This window comes from Nanorana parkeri, unplaced genomic scaffold (genome assembly GCF_000935625.1).
Source record: "Nanorana parkeri isolate BGI_ZX_2015 unplaced genomic scaffold, ASM93562v1 scaffold88, whole genome shotgun sequence".
In the NCBI taxonomy this organism is placed as follows: domain Eukaryota; kingdom Metazoa; phylum Chordata; class Amphibia; order Anura; family Dicroglossidae; genus Nanorana; species Nanorana parkeri.
Window position 1 is genome coordinate 2,322,988 of NW_017306356.1, and position 22,159 is coordinate 2,345,146.

General features: G+C 42.2%; 1 protein-coding gene across 1 annotated transcript in view; it reads right to left on the bottom strand.

Moving 5' to 3' along the window:
* The window catches only part of SMOC1 (SPARC related modular calcium binding 1), a 349,454-nt gene extending 330,571 nt beyond the window's left edge, over positions 1 to 18,883 (bottom strand). The window contains exon 1 of the mRNA XM_018552448.1: positions 18,578 to 18,883. Within this exon, the coding sequence (XP_018407950.1) occupies positions 18,578 to 18,676 (99 nt within the window). The 5' untranslated portion in view covers positions 18,677 to 18,883. The remainder of the gene's footprint in view (positions 1 to 18,577) is intronic.
* Positions 18,884 to 22,159: the final 3,276 nt, after the last annotated feature.

Below are 22,159 nucleotides of genomic sequence, written 5' to 3' on the forward strand. Positions count from 1 at the left end.
AGGTTTATACTGAGTCAAAAGAAAGCACTAAATGCACGTGCATTTAGTGTCATTACATAAAATACATGCACAGATCCCCTGCTGATCAGAACGGACAGTTCTCTTGTGAAAGGGCCCTTAAAGTGACATTAAAGGCTAATTTTTGTTCCCCCCTCCCCCTAATGTTAGTGTAGGGACTTATCTTAAAGTCCCTACACTAACTAAACCCTCAGCTTTTTTGCATATATCTACTGCTAGCGAGCAGTAGATATATGCAAAAAGTATTTTTTTTTAAAAACGCTTTAACAGCGGTTTAAACGTACCTGTGAAACTGCACGGGCGGCCGCAAAGCATCTTGGGGCGGGCGCATGCGCAGTTCACATTTTCGACCGGGACGTGAGGAAAGACACAAGGTAAGTCTATGGACGTGTGCACCCGCATGCAGACACCGTGGGAGTACGTGCCAGCAAGCTCAGAGGAGTCAGCACTGGATTGGAGATTCGCCGCAGCGCTGGAGAGAAGGCTGAAAACTACGGGAAAGAAGAAGATGATCGGATTAAAAGACATCATTTAAGGTGAGTGCTTTAATTAATGTTGGGGTGAGGGAAAACATTTTTTGCCTTTTAATGTCACTTTAAATCATGCCTCTTAATTCGATTATCTTCTTCTTTCCTGTCCTTTTCAGCTGTCCCTCCAGCGCTGGTGCGGGCCTCTGATCCAGCGCTAACTCCTCTGTCCTCCTCTTCTCTCATGAAGTCTGTGCGGGTGCATGCTGCTCCGTATACTTTCCTTGTGTCTCTCCTCGTCTTCCGGCCGAATATCTGAACTGTGCATGCGCCCGCCCCAAGATCCTTTGCGATCGCCCGAGAAAGTTTCAGATGTTCGGACGGGAGCATGCGGCTTTTAAGCGTTTTGCATATATCTACTGCTTGCTAGCAGTAGATATATGCAAAAACATGCGAGGGTTTAATAACCTTTTAATCTGGATCTTGTCAGTCGGCATAAGGATCAGCATGACAGCCGGGCAACTAGACATTCTAGGAGGAAAAGACAACAATGACAGATTATTTCTCTCATGACAGGTTTTCTTTAAAGTGTATGTCAATCCAAAACCTTTTTTCCTGGTTTTATATAGAGAAGGGAGGGGTTAACGGGGTGTTAACCCCTCCCTTCTGTTGAATTTTTACTGCTATCCGGGGCTCCATTGAAAAATGTATCTTCTCATTTCCCAGGTGAGAGTGGATTTACCAAACAGGAAGTGAGGGAAAATCTGTGGATGGGACACAAACACAAATAAAAACCTAACTGAGGTTCTAACCTTCCCCCATTCTACTATAAAAAGTGTTTTCAAGTTTGTTGAAGCTGTTGACGAGCTTCCCTCACTTCCTGTCAGTTATAACATTGTCAGCAAGACCAAACGTGAGGGGACATCTCTCTAACAGAGCCCGGGATAGCAGTAAAAATCCAACAGGAGTTCTACATCTTCCACCCAATATCCAAAACAAAAATAAAACTTTAGGCTTGACATACAATTTAAAGAGCATGGAAATGTTGAACTAAAAGTGCACAGATACCATCATATTTAATTGATTAAATAATTTGCTTGGTATATGACTTCCAAAATAAGAGAGTGTATGATGGGTTAAAAATTAGTCATCTTCATGTTTTTGTGCTTAATAAAGTCAGGAGCTGGGATTTTCCAGTGGAGAAAAGTCGGCTAGGGGTTTTTGCAATGACCTGTATGATTGGGATGGAAAAACAAGCAAAGGCACTGTTTGACTTGTGTTAGGCCATGTGCATGAAACTGTGTATACAATAGTTAACATGATAAATTAAAATAAAACTGTCAGGAGACTGTCAATCTGTTTTACACATTAGCTCCTGGCAAGTACAAAACTGCTGAAACATAATCAAGTGATTGTTCCCACAAATGTCTTTATGTGCATCTGAAACAAGGAGAGCAGTCAAAATACGTGAATATATTCCAGACCACTTGAACGCATGCCTTGCCTCATTGAATTTCTTGCAAATATTGCCCTATTTGTGCTCCCTGCTTTTACTGTTTTATTATTGCATAAGTCTTACTTATAAGTCCTCTGCTTTGCAACCCTATTCATAAATTGGTCCTGTTTTCAGTCTTTTGTATATGACTAGTGAGCACAATGTTACATAAACAAATTGAGTGGAGGAAACCAAATGGGGCTGACACTCCGCTTTGGGACCCAAAGCTGAATGAGAGCCCAACTCCAACCATGATGATAGAATGCTTGTCTCTTTTATTACGGTACCAATGGAAATATCATGATGGTGTCTACATTATTTAGAAGATACTGTCATGCTTGCAAGCTTTTCAAGCTGAACTCAGGGAAAAACAAAAAAACTCACCTTGCAGCGGGACTGCCCACTCACACTGCAAGGGTTAAACACTCGTTTAGGTCTAGGTTACCTGAGAAAAGTACTTTTTCTTACTTGATCCCCTCTGGCTACAAGACCAGCACACGCAGCTTCTTGCCCTATGTTTCAGCAGTTGGAGCCCAGCTGATGTCAAATACAATGCAAGGCCCACAGCCCTGCATTATACATGAAAGCGCAGAGGGTCAGTCCACAAACTGGAGCATAGGGGAGACGGGGTATGGAGACAGTGCTGACTGAAAGGGAAGAGGGAATCAGGTAAGTTCTTTCCCCGATACCCTAGACATAAACAAGCACTCAGCCCTTGTAGTGCAGAGGCACCCCACTGCAAGGGGAATGTTTTGTTTTCCCTGGAGATAGGCTTGAGGGCTTGTTTACACCATCTCCAGACCAGATCTGGATGCGTTTTTGCAAACGTATGTATGCGCATTTTTTGTGTTTTTGACACAATTTGATGTGTTCTGCTGCGTTGGGTTTTTTTTGGTTCTCATTTGGTTTTGCTTGGGTTTTAAGGACGTTCCGGTGCATTCTGGTGCGTTTGCTGAATTTAGATGTTTTTTTGTGCGTTCCAGTGCAGAAAAAAAATGTAGCATGCTGTACTTTTTTAAAAGCTCTGGAATTGAACACAATGCTGCGAACTAGCCTCATTTAAAACCATTGCAATTACTGTGTATGCGTTTTTGGTGCAGATAAAAAATGTTCTGGTCTGGAGATGGTGTGAACAGGCCGTTAATGTGGACCACACAGGGCAAAGCAGCAAATTCACTTTAAAGTGACACTAGACTCGGGAGATAAATCCTAAAAACATATTCAAGTACCTTAAAACCTATTTCCACCTTTGCAGAGGTATTTTTTTTAAACATACGCCACAAATTTACACCAAGTTGACATGAAGCAGACATTTACAGTTGCTGTATATGAACACACAAACTTAAATTTTTTGTTAGCTTTCCTCTTCATATCCTCATGGAAATTGTTGCCTTTGTGCTCTTCAAGCAATCTGTGTATATTACAACTGAGCTTTTTCTCCCTCCATTCATTAGTATTCATAGTGGCAAACCCCCCCAGCAAGTGTACTGTGTGCAAAGGCAGAGCTGGTGTTTAGTGATCATGTTACACAGAATCACAGCAAGGGGGGCAGCTGTTGACAGCTTGCTTTACGATAAGATCCCGTGAAAATTTTTAATTTGTAGGATTCAGGCCTAATACAAACTTCATAAAAAAAGTGAAGAAAGCATGCTATGTGAGTCATGAAAATGTGTACACATATACATCACTGCACCTCTACATTACCACAATAAATGCTAATCACTTACAAAGGTGAAAATGGACTTTAACTATTTACAAAAATTTAGCTTATTTGTGTATCACTCTGTAGATCTTCAAATCATCTTTGAATTTGTGCTGACACTGTCCTTCCTTCTGGAGGGTGGCAACTTTTGTTCCCTATGGTCTCTGAGTGTGTTGTAAAGTTGGCGCCACTCACAAGTTCTGAAAGACTACAAGCTCAATACAAATAAGTAAATTAAGCATGAGATTGTAGTCACAATCCATCACAGGAGGAAGCTTGGAGCGCTGGCTACTTTACAACCAGTGGCGGAACTACCGCCGGTGCAGGCGGTGCGGACGCACCAGGGCCTCTGGATTCTTGCACCAGGGCTCTTTGTTCCTTAGGTCCACCACTGTTTACAACACACATAGGGACCATGGAGAACAAAAGTAGCCACCCTCCAGATGGAATGACAGTGTCAGGATGAATTCAGAGATTAATTGAGGATCTACAGCCAAGTAATACACAAAGAAGGTACATTTATGTTGCATTTTTAAGATTTAACTCCTGAGTTTAACTTTAACTTATCCCTCCCTAGAAGCATATACTTGCATTTGCTTCACTACCCCAGAGCATCATTCAACCACTGGGAGTGGAAGAAAGTCCCACACCCTGACCTAATAGGTATTTCCTTTTGGCTTACAACACTGAGCGGCAGTGAAGCAAAGGCAAGGAGAATATAAGCTGTTGGGGATGGGGGAAGAGAAAACCTGTTTTTTTGTCATGAATAGGAAAAGGAAAAGCACAGGTTGGATTTAATGGGGATGTATAGTAATTTACAGGGTTATTAACAAAAGGGTGAAGAGTTTGGAGAAGGCAATAGAAGTGAACAATCTAGGACAACATAACTGAACTGGAAAGTGGGTTGAATTGGAGACTTTTTCCAAATCAGCTATTTTGGTCTAGTTTGTTTACTTCTCCTGCCTTCTTCAAACTCTTCACCCTTTTGTGAACAGCCCTGTCAATGTTTTTCTATATAAATATAAAAAAAGATCAGCTTGATGTAAATAATCTTATCAATATGTGTTTAACAACATTTAAGTCATATTTACTGTATATATGTACATGTGGGCATTTTTACTCTTTATATACACGGGCTTTGATTTTTGTTTTGGTTGTGCTTTACTGCTCCTTCTCACAATTCAAGTCTATGAGTTGGCCAGCACTTTGAAAACAACACAGGCCCTGTGTGACTGATACTTACTGTATACTAAAGCAGCAGAGCACATCTGCACATATGACAATGCAACTACGCATATTCACATACGCATACAGCTAGGCATATTCAGTTCTTCTAGCCTCACAGGAGCCTATCAGGAGTTTTACATTATCAGAGGTAGAGCCTGCCCATTTCTGCCTCTGACTGATGGAATACATTGATGGTTCCATTAAGAGGCAGAGTCTAGGAACAGAAAGAGCTACCTGAAGATAGCTTTTGCCTTCATTAATATAGCAACTGCCGTGCAGCCATACAACCCTGCAGAATTGATGACAAATTGGGCAGCAGCAGGATCCCTCTTCTGAGTGCTATATTTATTATATAAATGTAAAATATTTACACAGCGCTGTGTAAATATTTTACATTTATCCATTAGATCCTTAGGATCTATATCGCAGCAGCTTTGGTTTAAATACCTCACTTATTTAATTGGTATAGCTGTAGATTCATTGGAAATATTAGCGCTGCCCATTCAGTTAAAACTATATTTATTATATGCTGCAATAATTGTTCAAAACAGGGTTGGGCAACCTCAGCACTCCAGCTCCTACAAATCCCATCATGCCTCTGTGTGTCATTCCTGTGGTTGTCAGAGTATTGCAATGCCTCATGGGACTTTTAGTTTCACAACAGCTGAACTGAGGTTGCCTACTCCTGAATTAAAATATCTCCTCAATGAACAATACATTATCCTTTTCCTTTGAGATTGTCAGTGGTATTATTAAATCATTAGAGTTATGCATAATTTGTTGCCAGGAAAGCCACTTTTTCTTTTTAAACCGTGGCCCAATACTCATCCCTGCTGTATCCCTAGACTACCATATAGGCCAGTGATGGGACAGATTTAAACATTTCTAATTTCCAGGAAAAAAGCATCACGTGTGCTGAAAAATTTACTTGAATATCATGAGAACTTTGAAAATATTAAAGCATGGGTCTATACATAATTTTTTTTAAATGTTGGATAACATGTGGAGGTGATAGAGTCCATTTCATTTGTTTGCTGTCTATTTTTGTATTTGTTCCCCATTGGGTTGGAGAGATTCCCCTCATTCCTGCAGAACCCTTCTGTGTCACAATACCAAATGCCTAGGGAGCTGTGCTATTTAGTGATCTGGATCAGCATGGAATCTGGAGCAGCGTATTCTCTATTCAATGTAAGCATTTCTGGGTTTCACTACCTTTTTATGACAGGGGTAGGCAACCCTGGAGAGGTGGAGATCTACCTGAAGAACATGGAAGAGATGAAAGATCACAAGAGTATAGCGTGATTTTTTTTCAGGAGATAACCGGCAAGGCCCCATTAAAAAATAAAGTCAGTGCAGTGCAGGAATATGTTATGTAGCTCAGAGTTCAGAGGTCATTAGAAGTACGGTGTCAGGAATAAGAAATGCAGAGGACAGTAGTATGTCACAGAGTGCAAGGGTCAGGAGTAAGGAAGGCAGAGTACAGGTGTCTGTAGCAAGCAACGAAAGGTGAGGGAGTCAGTAAGTAATGCAGAGTTCAGAGGTCCGTAGAAAGTAACACGGACTTCAGAGGTCAGTAGTAAGTAAGGCAGAGTGCAGGGGTCAGGAGTAAGAAATGCAGAGTACAGGGGTCTGTAGCAAGTAATGCGGGGTGCAGGGGTCAGTAGTAACATAGAGTTCAGAGGTCAGTAGTAAGTAACAGAGTTCAGATGTCAGTAGTAAGTAACACAGAGTTCAGAGGTCAGTAGTAAGTAACGCAGAGTGCAGGCTTCAGAAGTAGGTAATGCAGCATTCAGAGGTCAGTTGTATCTAATGCAGAGTTCAGATGTCAAAGTGCACACATGCATCTGCATTGTTGGCAGGAGAAAACTCCTGATTCCTCTTATAACACTGCCAGCCCGGCATTGAGGACCTGTCTTTTCAGCTGTCACTCTTATGCAGCCTGCTGCTCCCCAGGCAATGACCCCCTCTGCTGCCCTAACACCCACTTCCAGCCTGAAGGTACTTGTTCTGTGGTACCGATTCTGCAACAAGCATCAACATGTGTTAGAAATGCACATTAGTCTGCGACAGTGACAAAACACATACAATAACTTTGTAAACATACTAAACATTATAGATGCAAGTTACTGCATGTCACTAGATGTGAATGGATCCTAGGTAATGTTTTCCCAACTTTTAGGTGCTTGTACAGCTGTTTTCATTGAATACAAATTGAGGACACTAATCATTCCACATGTGGCTCCAAACTCACTCCCTTGATGCACTACAATCTGATGTTTAGTTTACTAATTTGTATTGAGATTGTAGTCCATCACGGGGGTTGGCTTGGACCGGTTGCTACTTTACAACACACACAGAAACCATGGGGGACACAAGTAGCAACCCTCCAGAAGGCAGGACAGTGTCTGCACCAATTCAGAGATGATTTGAGGATCTACAGCTGAGTAATACACAAATAAGATACATTTTTGTAAATAGTTAAGTTACTTCAATGTATTTTTAAGATTCAACTCTAATTTAGTCTCTCACACAAAGCAGCGACCTGGTTCTCTAGTGATCTTAAATACATGCCCCCTGAACACTGCTCTAGTCAACAGCGTCATCAAGGACCAAGAGTGACGTTGATTAAAGCAGTATTCAAGTCAGGTGGGTGGAGTGGAATGCTGGAGAGTAAAGGTGCCCATACACTGCTCGATTCTCGTACGAGAATCGCGGGAAATCCCGCGATCATACAAGAATCGAGCAGTGTGAACGAAGACGTGCGACCGTTTCTACTGTACGGTCGCACGTCTTTTGTCTAAGGAGCCCGCTAGAAAACCAGCTGAAAATCGTACGATTTTCGGCTGGTTTGAACGGTGCTCGGGAGCCAAATGCCGAAGGGCCGGTGTGCGCACGCACACACTGCTCGTTCAGCATTGCGGTCACCGGAAGCCCGCCCCTCAGGGGGGCGGGCTTGCAATGATCGAGAGTACGATCTGCCTGTCCAAGATGGGCAGATCGTACGTTTTTTTCATTACTTTACAACCATCGCAAGACTAAGGTCTTATTGCGCCACCTTAATTATGGCCACCTTAACTCAAGTCACTATGATTTTCTTCAAAACTCAAGCCCTGCCTATTCTTCTGATCACATACACTGTATGCATATATACCATATCCCTTGGTTGCTCTACTTACCTACTAATGTCCTCCTCACTTATAACTGTATTTCATGCGCAGCTCCAAAATGTCTACTAGAAAGCCTTTTGTTCTTTAATTTCTCATCCTTTTAGATTAGCCCTTAGTTATTACCATTTTAACAGCTATTATCTTTCTCTCTACCTTAATCATTTGTTACAGGCTAACCAATGCCTGTTAAATCCAGCTATTGCCACTGTAAGCTAGTTCAGATAGGTCCTGTTCACATTCTTCTTCTTGGGTCTGTAAATAGGCCCTGTTCACATTCCTGTTCTTGGTTCTGTAGACAAGCCCTATTCACATTCTTGTTATTGGGTCTGTAGACATGCCCTGTTCACATTCCTGTTCTTGGGTCTGTAGACAGGCCTTGTTCCCATTCCTGTTCTTGGGTCTGTAGATAGGACCTGTTCACATTCCTGTTCTTGGTTCTGTGGACAGGCCCTGATCACATTCCTGTCCCTGGTTCTGTAGACAAGCCCTGTTCACATTTCTGTCCCTGATTATGTAGAAAGACCATGTTCACATTCCTGTCCCTGGTTCTGTAGACGGTCCCTGTTCACATTCCTGTTCCTGTTTTGTAGACAGGCCCTGTTCACATTCCTGTTCTTGGTCCTGTAGACAGGCCCTGTTCACATTCCTGTTCTTGGTTCTGTAGACAGGCCCTGTTCACATTCCTTTTCTTGGTTCTGTAGACAGGCCCTGTTCACATTCCTGTTCTTGGTTCTGTAGAGAGGCCCTGTTCACATTCCTGTTCCTGGTTCTGTTGATAGGCCCTGTTCACATTCCTGTTCTTGGTTTTGTAGCTAGCCCCTGTTTACATTCTTATACCTGGTTCTGTAGATAGGCCCTGTTCAAATCCATGTTCTTGGTTCTCCACACACTGTGTTTAGAATTTGGATATTACTACTTCTAATACTGATATATGTAGTCACCTTTGTAGTCAATACAAGGTTGGTTCTTAGCATCCTATGTTTCCCCGATCTTGTGAAGGACTGGTGTTGCTAAAATTCAACCTAAGGTAGACAGTGTGATAATAAGACTGCATTCAGGTGCCAGTCTGTCCGATAAAAGTACCAGCAGACATATTTAATGGGCCATGGAATGTTGACTCTCTTTAATAATAATAGCAAAGGATTTGAACAGTTACATGCCCACTCCAATATTTAGGGTGCAGATATGGAACATATTCAGCCACCCTTTGAAGCAGTCCATTCTTATTATGTAGGTTGTTCCATCTTGCACAGAAAAGATCATCTGGTGGCAGAAACATTTTCCGCCATTTTACTATCATCTAGCATCTTTGGATAGCTTTAGGTCTAGCCTTCATCGTCAACATGACACACATTCTATATTAATAAAAGATAGACTCATGTCTATTTGCAAGCTGTACTGACTGCAATTAATATTCCTTTAAAATATCCTATTATAATTCTGACCCAATTTGTTTTGGTCTTCTGATATTAGGAGAACTGGAAACATGCCAATTAGGATCTCTGTAACTCCCAACATGTTAAAGTGCACCTATCCTTTCAAGCAACCTGCAAATAGTGTATTACACCAGTTCATTCTAAAGCTGGCCATACACTTTACAACCATCACACTTTCGTCTTGCGATGGTTGCAAACTAGAGCTGCAGCTAACGATTATTTTCAAAATCGATTAGTTAGCCGATTATTAAGTTCGATTAATCGGTTAATCGGATAAAAAATAAAATACATTTTTAAAAGTGGCTCCAGTGATGGACTACTAGTTTGTATTGAGATTGTAGTCCATCTATAGCTGGTGGTATTCCGCATTGTGCTGTATAATGTATCATTGCTGGGATCTGTAGTCCTCTATACAGCGCAATGCAGAATACCACCAGCTATAGAGGAATACAACAAATAGTACATTATACATACAGCGTACAATGTATTGCTGGGATTTGTATTCCTATGTATAATTTAAAGCACAATGTACCATCAGCTATAGAGGAATACAAATCCCAGCAATACATTATAGAGCACCATGTGGGGGGGAGGGAAGTGCAGGCTTACCTGAGCAGTCTTCCAGCAAGTTGCTTCTGAGATCGGGCCTGTCTGTCGGCGGCTGTCACCCCTCACCTGCTCCTCCTTACTCCTTCCCGCGTCCCTGTGCCGATCGTGGATGTGGGCGGGCGGTGAGCGGGAGTTGGGGAGGAGGTGCGGCGCGCAGCTTGTGTGGAGCCGTGAACAGGGCCAACTAATCAGAGGCCGATTAATCGATGATTGAAAAAGTTGACAACTTTTTCAATCATCGATTATAATCGATTATGTTGATTAGTTGTTGCAGCCCTATTGTAAACCAATTAAAAGCTTGTACAATCTGCCCATCTTGGACAGGCAGATCGTACTTGCGATCATCGCAAGCCCGCCCCGCTGAGGGGGAGGGCTTCCAATGACTGCAATGCTGAGCGGGCAGTGTGCACTTGTGCGCACCGGCCCATATGGCATTTGTCTTACGAGCAGGCCACAAACCTGTCGAAAATCTTATGATTTTCGGCTGGTTTTCAAACATGCTTGTAAGACAAAAGATTAACAGTTTGGCACCCATCGTGGGGCCTCGGGTTCTGTACCGAAGGATAGCCGATCGAGAGGAGACCAGGACGCACCAACACACGAGGCAGCAGAGACTGATCACCTCTGAGAAATACGGTAAGAGATAACATTTAATATCTTCTTGCCAGTATAGCCTGCCTCTGTTTTGGCCTGTCTCTGTGTTCATATCGGCTTCCAACGGTCAGCAAAGAAAAGACAGGTGACGCAGCTTGCCCGAGGTCCATTGATAAAGAACCTGTGTAATCTATATCTGTCACCTGTATATGTTGTGTTATATGTACACTCGGGAGGGAAATAATTACATTAACATGTAAACATTGCACATTTGGCTTTATTTGTGGCATAAAATACAAGTTAATGATGTGTTTTCCCTAATTATTTTTACCTGGAATTACTTTTTTGAAAGAAAAAAAAATAAAATAACATACACTATGGGGTCTATTCACGAAGCTGCAGAGGGATCTGGGCGTAGCTTCGGCCGAACCTTCGGCTAGCTTCGGCCCCAGGACCCCTTCGGTTCAGTAAATCCGGCCACTTTCAGAGAGATCAGCGTCCCTGGTTACCTCCTAACCAGGGACACTGATCTCCAAACGGCTAACCCTCCCTGGCGCTCCGGCAGTCTCCTGCTCCAGGCCGCCAAGGAGAGAAACACTGCTGTGCCTTTTTTTCTTTATTCTGACACGATTGATGTCAGAATAGAAAAAAAAAAGAATTTTCAGCAAATGGGAAAATTCTTTTTTTTTTTCTATTCTGACATTGCTCGTGTCAGAATAAAGAAAAAAAGACACAGCGGTGTTTCTCTCCTGGGCAGCCGGAATCGGGAGGCTCCCAGAGCGCCCGCGAGAGTTTTTTTTTTTTCTTTTTACAGCAGCAGAGCCGCCGGACAATAGGAAACTATTGGGCGGAGCTAGCTACCATGCTGAAGCGAACAGTGCGCAGAAGTCACCAACTGTCTTCAGAGACAATAGCTACAGACCTCCAATCTTCGTGTGGCCTTCAGATTGGCTCAACAACAGTGTGTAGAGAGCTTCATGGAATGGGTACCCATGGCCGAGCAGCTGCATCCAAGCCTTACATCACCAAGTGCAATGCAAAACGTTGGATGCAGTGGGGTAAAGCACACCGCCACTGGACTCTGGAGAAGTGGAGATGTGTTCTCTGGAGTGACGAATCACGCTTCTCTGTCTGGCAATTCGATGGGCGTGTCTGGGTTTGGCGGTTGCCAGGAGAACGGTACTTGCCTGACTGCATTGTGCCAACTGTAAAGTTTGGTGGAGGGGGGATTATGGTGTGGGGTTGTTTTTCAGGGGTTGGGCTTGGCCCCTTAGTTCTAGTGAAGGAAACTCTTGAGGCATCAGCATACCAAGACATTTTGGACAATTTCATGCTCCCAACTTTTGTGGGAACAGTTTGGGGATGGCCCCTTCCTGTTCCAACATGACTGTGCACCAGTTAACAAACAAGGTCCATAAAGACATGAATGAGTTAGTTTGGGGTGGAGGAACTTGACTGGCCTGCTCAGAGTCCTGACCTCAACCCAATAGAACACCTTTGAACACCTTTGGGATGAATTGAGCGGAGAGTGTGAGCCAGGCCTTCTCGTCTAACATCAGTACCTGACCTCACAAATGCGCTTCTGAAAGAATGGTCAAACATTCCCATAGACACACTCCTAAACCTTGTGCACAGCCTTCCCAGAAGAGTTGAAGCTGTTATAGCTGCATAGGGTAGGCCAACTCAATATTGAACCGTAAAATATATAGGGCTTGAAAAATCCACTCGCCTGTTTGTTTGTTACACGGCTGGCCGGGAGCTTTACATTCAAGCGATCGGGCGTCTCTAGAGCTTGTATTAGCAGCTGTCACTGCCGTTTCCGGTCCTGAGATCCGCTGTGCCCGATGCGGCCGGGACCGGCGCGGCTCTGTGACAATGCTCGCGGGGATGCGCGCGCAGCCTGCGTACTGCGCATGCGCCCACCCGCATGACTCGCGCATGCGCACCTGCACCTCGGGCACCAAGTGTTCTACCGAGCTGAAGGGGAACCTTTGCCCTGCGCTGTGCCCGTGGTCCCCGAGTAGAGGTAACACCCCCTGCTTCCTGACAGTGACAGGAGATAAAAGGGGGATCAGTATACGGTCTCCCTTTGATCTTCTCTCAGTCCCCGAATGCAGGAAGTGATGTATATTACATCACTTCCTGCATTCAGTGTCACTCTCCAGCTACAGAAGCTGATGAAGCAGATCTCGGCTTCATCAGCCTCTCTGGGGGTCCAAAGGTGACATTAGGGGTCTTGGAGACCCCTGATGCCTCCATGAAGAGGACCTGTCATGTAAACTGGCTATCACATAGGGGGCTTCTTAGCCCCCTATGTAATAGCAATAAAGTTGTGTGTAAAAAAAAAAGTAATACAAAAGTTATGCACTTTGGGATCAAAAATAAGCAAATGGATTATACAATTATGGTTATGCCGCTAGGGAAGTCGGAAATGGAGAAAGATTTGGGGGTCATTGTAGACCATAAACTGAACAATAGATTACAGTGCCAGGTTGCTGTAAGCAAAGCTAGTAGAATCCTGTCCTGCATCAAGAAAGGAATGTTTTGCAGGGATAAGTCTATAATTTTGCCACTTTACACATCACTGGTTCGGCCTCACCTGGAGTATGCGGTGCAGTATTGGGCACCGGTACATAGAAAGGATGTCCTTGAGGTGGAGGGAGTCCAGCGGAGGGCAACCAAACTCATTAGGGGGATGGAGGGCCAGAGCTATGAGACACGGCTACTAAATTTAAATATGTTCACGCTGAAAGTAAGGAGATTAAGGGGGGGATATGATTTTCATGTACAAGATGTTCTATAGTCATAGCAACATTGGCAACAAACTCTTTAAGATTAATTCCGTAACAAAGACTAGAGGCCACCACCTAAAACTGGTAGAAAAAAAGTTCAAACACAAGGGGCGAAGGGGGTTCTTCTCAGTTCGAGTGGTTAGGGTCTGGAACTCGTTGCCACAAGCAGTGATTTCAGCAAATAGTGTGGAAACATTCAAGAAGCTTTTGGATGATTTCCTGAGAGACCGTAATATACAGGGGTACAGGTACTGTTAAGAATGAGATGCCTCAAGGACCTATACACCCACACACCCACACAAAATAGGTTGGACTTGATGGACATGTGTCTTTATTCAACCTCAAACACTATGTAACTATGTAAAAAATTTAAGAATCCTAAAAAAAAAGAAGCATAAAAAAAAAAAAAAAAATGTAAGTCCCCGCCCCCCACATGCACACGCAGATATGCGTCTGGTGCGCCTATTGTGCTGCACATGTTACATATCGCCGCAATCGTCGGAGTGTGAGCAATAATTTTAGAGACATTAATCACTAATAACACTAAACTAATGAGCAGTAAAAGTGTTTTAATCATCGCCTATGGGCGTTTTTTGCGGGCGCACGCATATATATATATACCTACCATAATTCATAGTTTCAAGCATTTCTATTTAAGTTATAAATAACATAAGCAACCTTCAACTCCTGATTGTCTTTCCTGTAAAGCTGTTCCAAAAACAATAAATTCTGCAACAGATCTTCCTTCAAACCTTTTTTAGGTGGCTGTGAGCCACACTAACTTTAAAAAATGAGCAGATAAATTGTTTAAGCAAGTTTTGATATGAACGAGAAATCTTCTGCCTGGTCTCATGCTTATGGAAGTGTATAATGTATTCACTGACGTAAGGACCACCTGCTGAGTAATACCAAACAACATCAAGATGAGATCCACATGTGGATCATGAAGCACGGTGTCAAAAAACATCCATAATAAACTTGGTATTCCTACTCCCATCTAATGTGCATTTGTAAAATAGCTCCAGCACTGGACAGAACAATGTACATTATACATATACAGTATACATTTACAATCTAAAGAGGATGTAACACAAGATATATGTTTGCATTTTGAGTGCATCACCTCTTTGTTCAGGCATCATCCAGATTCAGCATCTATTTTATGGACGGAGATGTTGGTTCAGAGATGACACAATCTGTTAAATCCGATGCCTGTTCAGTTTTTGGCTGTATTTGGAAATGCCTGACACAAAATCAGCCCCTGCTGTAGCCTCTCACCTGTTTCAAAGTTACAATGCTGCTGTCTGATTACTGTAGAAGTATAGACTGAGGAAATGTTTCCTCTTGCCTGCAGCAGACTGAGGGCTTCCTCTCAGCCTAGGCAAAGTCAATGACTGGTGCTCAGGGACAACTTTGTAAAGTTTTCCTGAAAAAGGGTACCAGTGTTGTACATTATGACATGTCAGGAATTAATTTACACAAACGTATAAAGTTATCGATAGGTCCACTTTAACACCTTAAACTGTATAAAGTAAGGAAAGGTCTCAAAAACTTATTTTTTTTTTGTTAATGACCTAATAATCCATTGCAACTAAAGCTGGCCAATAACTTAACAAGGACTGGCAGCACTGCAATGGGTTTGAAGAAAGATGTTCAAAAGCCATCAACAACCAACCTAAAAAGGATGCCTATGATCTCTGTAACAAAGTGCATACATACAATTTCTTTACAGTTGAAGTGATTTGGTTTGACCGAAACACTGATTGCTAATGACATTTTAAAGTCTTACTTCAGCCATACTCCTTAGAGTGTTCATAAGCATCTAGATGGCAATAGCACCATCTATTTACTGCTATAAGAACTCACATAGGGCAATACCAAAACAGGCTGACCAGGCAACTAGTCTGGAAAGTCAAGTACATCTTGTGCCCTGCACTTGCTGTACCTTTTCATTAAAAAGTGACTACCTAAGAGACCGTATGTAGCTGGATAAAAGTGACTTAGCATCACGTGCAATAACTGGGCAACTGGGCCCTTTTAAGGTCTAGTTAATGTAAATCCCATATTGTGACACACACAGATTTTCTACTACATTGGACATGCCACTTGTTGCCTTTTCAAATTAAAAAACTAAAATAAGCTTTCAGCAGGAGTGCTACCTCCACATATCAAACAAGCTGGGGAGAAGGCTGTAGCAGGTTTTGAGTCCTGGTGATGCAAATAAAGACAAGCGCATACCCCGCCTTCCATTAACCTTGGTGAGACATCTGCTCGTCGATGGCCAGCTGTAAGCACAGATGTCTAATTTTTTTTACCTGACCATGTCACTGTATTTCCCTCTAAAACTGTCCAAAGATTAACTTTGGATGTGAATGTATCATCATGACAAAAAAAAACATCATCTGATGCCATAAATAACATTAACAGCATCCGTAGCCAACATTCTTTACAATTGATTAACTAGGAAATGGCAAAACCAGTCCATCATAGTCTAATAAATGTGTGATCTGATTTGACACTAATCCACAGTCAAACTGTCATTTAATAGGACAATATGGCAGTGTATGGACAAAACAACATTCATAGCAGACAAGTGCCGGCTGTCAAGTCATCAGTCGGAGAGGTTTGAAAATCTTCAGGTGATGGCTTTGATCTTTGCTGACCAAGCAGAGATAAGCTGCAGGCTCTATGGGAACTCACCTGGCATGCACTATCCAGTGGATGCAGATGTTGGATGACACAAAGGATTATTTCCTAGGCTGATTGTTGCTGAAGGAACTGTTAGAAGCTCCCACGTCTGGGGATTTTTAGGGAGATCAGTGAAAGGAATGTTCTGTATCATTTAAAATTAATGTTGTAAGTTGTAGCAGGCAAAGAAATGTCTCATTTTATTACTCTTCGAAGACGTTTTTCTATTTGGGCAGGAAGTAAACTGGCCAGGGCAATAACAAGGTTCAGAAGAAAACATATCTCATTCGAATATTAAGTAAGAAAAAAAACATAAAAGATGAATCAGCGGGTGATTTTAGCTACCCTGCAGATCCCTGACGTTCATTTTGACAGGTTTTTGTAAGCGTCAGGATATTTATGGGCTTCCACTACTTGATAATTGATCAGCAGCACTGTCTGGGTTGAGTATTATTATTATTTGTTTTGAAGTTACTATATTACTATACTGTTACTATATTGTGTTCTATTATAAAGAAAACAGATCATATAGGAGTATCCCGCCATCTGTCAAGAAGTACATTTTCACTGGGTGAAGGGTTTACTAGCAAATGACTGCAGCAAGCTTTAGTAAGAATACCCTACCCAAACTCTGTGAATGTCAAAATAATGTAACATTCATGACAACAGCTCTCTGTGGTCATGTCTGCCATGCACTGTCAGGACTGAAAATAATCTGGTTTCATCATGATCATTGAGGCCGCTGGCAAGTTCTAACCACAGCTCAAATGTTTCTTTCCACAAGCTGTTCTTTTAAACAGACTACCAGTTCCAGCAACAAGTGGTTAAACCTAGGCTTGCAATACCCAAAAACACTTGGAATTTTTAGTTTAACAGTTTTGTCATGTATGCGCATATGAAAGCGTGAAGGATAAAAGTGAACAGAAACATCCCAACCAGTAACTAACATTCAACGCTAGTCTTATGGATTGGAAACTTGCATATGTTTCCCATTTGTTTCCGATTATGTACAACCCTGTTTATTTGGAATGTACCAAATCGGCATAACGGAATATATGTGTGTGCAAAATCTAACTAAAAGCTGGTTTTGTTTTTTTTTTTGTTTTAGGCAGGTTTACTTAAAGCAGGGGTGGACAAGTTAAAATGGAATTCAGGAGCCAGTCTGTCCAATCCAGGAGTAAGTATGATTTTTTTTATTTTAGGAGCCAGCTCCATTGACAACAACTAGAGAAAACTTTAAAAGTTAGGCACCAGCTGTAATATTTAAGGCGCATTGCCTACATGGCCCCCCGGATTTGTCCAGCCCTGACTCAAAGGTATACATCATATTGTGTGATGACTATCACATACAGAAGGTAAAAGTTATTGTGATAGGTTAGGATCAATATTTCTTTATCTTCTAGCACTGTTATGTAATATAGTGCAGTAAAATGATGTTATCAAATGTATCACAGCAAAAAAACTGCTTTGAATCATACACAAAATATTCCACTGTTAAAATGCAATAAAAGCTTCCAGGATTTGGTAAGGAATTTCACCTACTATATTTTTGTTCAGCCAATCGAATATTGTTTAAAGTCTATAAGGGACAGCTCTCATTCACACCTCAGCGTATGCGCAGCCAGGCGATGTACAGGTTGTTTTTTTGCCCGTTTGTTCATGCGACTTGTAATACATGAGCAGAATAATGCATTTTTGGTCCCATAGATTTTGGAAAAATGGACACTCCTGAAAAGCACACATAAACACGCATTTTAAGCGCTCCCATAGAAATCTATAGGACCAAAAACGCACGATTCTGTCCTAAAAGAAGCTCATGTACTTTTTCGTGATTCAGTCTGAAAATGACAGGTGACACAACACAGAGATGCGAACAGACAACATTTAAAATAATCAGATTCTTCACGCTGATTGTTGAAGTGCGCTTTGAAACGCCCAGGTGTAAATGGTACCTTTTTAAAAGAAAAGCTGCATATTTATTTTCTAATAAAATAAAATAAAAACAGAAGAAATTCCTAGAGGAAACTTGATTTCATGTTTGTTATGTTATTCCTATGATGTAATAACAGATCAATATTTTCTTTCTCTATCCACACATATAATTACAAACAAACCACAAAAGAATCTAAGACGCGTGGAAGCGAGGCAGCTTCATTTCTGAAAATATTTTTCTTCTCTTAAGCGGCAATAATTCCATGGTTTCTACTTTTCCCTTCCCTTTGAAGTGTGTTCCAAATAATTCTGCTTAGCCAACATGATTGGAGCAAAGACAAGCAGCAGAATGCATTGGCTATGTTTAGAAATCAAAGTGCTTCTCAGGGAAGGGAAGAGACCGGATTGAGAGTAATGTATAGCGAGGGGTAGAAGGGTGATATGACTTACCCTGGGTCCAGTTGTTCTGTGATTCAAGGAGTCTGGTAGATGCAGCACTACAAGGAGGAACTCGGATGCAACAAAAATGGAAAGACTTCTAAGATTCATTTTTTGCTTTTTTTGACAGGTGCAAAAAAGTTTTGAAAAATATTTAGAAAGTTCTTTTTTTCCCCTCTGTCTTCTTTCTCAGTTGGGAGGTAAAACTCAGCTTATTTAAAACAAAAACTGGGAAGGCATGGTATGTGGACAGGCAGGATGTCTTCCCTGTAGCTCTTGCCTTGTCCTGTACTGGCAGCAAAGTTTAAAGCATTAACACTTCCATTGGGATCCCCTTATAAGCCCGCCTGGAAAGGGGAGGGAGTGTAGGGGGTGGTAGAAGAGCTCTGACCCCTTCTATGTCACTGATGGGAGACTTTCTGAGGGTGCTGCTGCCACCTAGTGTGCAATGATAGACAAAGGCTATACAGTACAAAGTTGCATTCTGTGTTCCATTATCATTTTCTTGCTAAATTTGCTTCCCTGCAGAGCTAAAGGGCTTTTCAACCTATATCTATTTAAAGGAATTACAAATGAGGAGTTAGTGAGAAGAGCTTGGGATATTGTGCATATAAATAAGTGACATATTTGAACAGGGTGGGGGTTGGAGATCACAGGCTCAGGTATCGTACATATTGCCAGTTGTGGTGCTAGATTCTCAGCTATGTTAAAGAGAGTTTAACTACATTACAGGCAGTTAAGTGGCAAGTGACAAAGCCAGTCTATGGATCAGGTGATGGAGGTTAGGTTTCATATAACAGGAACATAAGGAAAGGTTGGAGTTAAAGTGATACCCCTTATTGGCTAACTTAAAGTGGAAGTAAAGCAGGTTTTTTTTTAAAAAAAGGGGGGGGGGGGGATTACCAGTCAAAGCAATCCCCTCCAGTGCTGCGCTCCTTAGTCGCTGGCACTGTCCATCTTTGCCCCGGTCTTCTGGGTTTCAAGTTTACAGCCACTTGGTTGGCTGGACCCCAATGACATAACTCCCCTGCATGATTACAAGAGTTACTTCATCTCAGCATGCCAAGCCTGTGCAGAAAAAAAAAACTGCTGGCAGGGAACAAAAAGCTTTAATGGCACATTGACTTACACAGTCTCTTCTGTCATAGAAAACCTGCAGATCGGCAATTTGTTGTTTTTTTAGCTACACTTCTATTTTAAGTTATTAAAGATGCAAGCTTTTGGGATTCCTTAGTGGTGCTACCCCATCACTTCAAGGGTTAACTGCTTGTTTAGGTCTAGGATACCTGGGAAAAGGACCTTTCCTTATCTGATCCCCTCTCTTATAGGTCCGCTAACGTCATCACGTACAATGCAGGACCCACAGCCCTAAAATATATGTGAGGACGCCAAAGGACAGTCCACAAGCTGGAGTTTAGGCGAGACAAGGAGAGCGCCAAGGGAGCGAGAATCGGGTAAATAAAAACAGCGATGTGCACATCTACAGGACATCATTCTAGAAAGAAGATGCATAACCTCAGACAAACACAGCAGACCTCTCCCAGTCTATGTGGCAGCTTGTGCCACAATGACCCATTGTGATTGTCCCCCTGAACCCCATGTGTATAGATTTAGCGTGTATGCCATAAAGAAATGTTCCCTTTTCTGCAGAGAAAATGGAACAATCACTAGAAGGTTTTATCTAGCATGCTTGGCTTAACATAGTCCTTCACTTCCCAGGTTCTTCCTTGTAATGATTAGAATTACCCAAACTACCAATAATTTCCCAACAGATAGATAATGGGAATAGCTGCATTGTATAAGTTATTTTAAGTTCCTGATGACAGAAGAAGTCAATTAAATTACTTTACACACTCCCTTATTAACCAGCACATTCTTCCTGTTAGCAGAAGCTATGTGATAAATATACAGCATACAAATAGGGATCATGATGCCCTTGGGGGCATAGAAAGTCTTTTATTTTAAAGGCAAATCCTACAGAAGAAAATAATTGAACTGTAATGTCATCTATGGCATGCCACCCCCTTCCACACTACTCCTGGGTAGGTGTGCATGCTCTAGTTATATACGCTGTGAATGTTGCCAACGTGAAAATGTAATACATATACAAATAAATCAATCGATAAATGCACCTAAAATCACACACAATGGTAAAACAGTGAATAAAGTGCTTGCAATCATAAAGTGTGATGCAATAAGCAGTCCTGCCAATATCCACCCAATGTGTTTCTAAACACTAAAAAACAGCCCAGAATTCTTCACCCCAATATGATATTACAACAGTGACTCTTCCCCTGTGCCAAAACTTCCAGTGACCTCCAGCTAGGACAGGGGTAGGCAACCTCGGCTCTCCAGCTGTGCTGAAACTACAAATCCCATAAGGCATTGCAAGCCACAGGCATGACTCCCAGAGGCAGAAGCATGATGGGGTTTGTAGTTTCAGCACAGCTGGAGAGCCCAGGTTGCCTACCCCTGACCTAGGAAGACCCTCTGAAGTGCAGCTAATCTTGCATATAGACCCAAACTTTAGGTCTAAAGCGTAGTTCCTCCATATAGTCAGGGTGAAGAAAGCCTTCAATCAATCCACCGATAAAAGAACTCCCAATTTCCTTTTGTGCTCATTCTCGTCTGCTGGATCAACCAGGTGAGCTGAACGGCTGTATGTGTTGATTACCCCAAAGTGGAAGGATCGATATAATAAAATCCATGAAACAATAGCATTCAAAAAAATCCTGCATCTACTGTATGATCCATGACCTGTGCTTGTTTGTAACTCTCCTAGCTCCACCCTACACGTTTTACGTCTGTACTATAAGGCCCCGTTCACACTGAGCGATTTATCGCGCGGTAATTTCCGGCGATATCGCGGCTATTTACCAAGCGATATCGCTCTCCAATGCATCGCTACAACAGGACCCTTTTTGGAGCGGATTTTGCCGTGATTCTAGGTTGCTCAATGCAAGCATTTGCACGATATCGCGCAAAATGCAAATCGTGCGACAAATGCGAATCGCTCAATGTGAATGGGGCCTCAGGAGGAACAACGCTTTTAGACCTAAAGTTTGGGTCTATATGCAAGGTATAGTGCAGAAATCAGTAGTAAGTAAAGTACAGAGGTCAGAAAGAAGTAACGCACAGAGTGCAGAGAACAGAATGACTTAATGCACAGATTGCAGAGGTCAGAAGTAATGCACAATGTTCAGAGGTCAATAGTAAGTAACGCACAGAGTGCAAAGATCAGAAGTGAGTAACACACAGAGCTCAGAGTGAAGTAACGCACAGTGTGCAGAGGTCAGTAGTAAGTAACGCACAGAGTGCAGATTTGAGAAGTAAGTAACGCACAGAGTTCAGAGGTTAGTTATAAGTAACACAGTGTTGAAATGTTAGTAGCAAGTAACCCACAGAGCGCAGCGGTCGCTAGTAAGTAACACACAGAGTACAGAGGTCAGGAGTAAATAACACATAATGTTCAGAGGTCAGAAGTAAGTAACGCACAGTGTTCAGAGGTCAGTAGTGAGGTCAGATCTAGGACTTTACTGGGTAACAGTAAACAGTCACTGTTGTTTGCCTGAAGAAGGGACTGCCTGGTCCCGA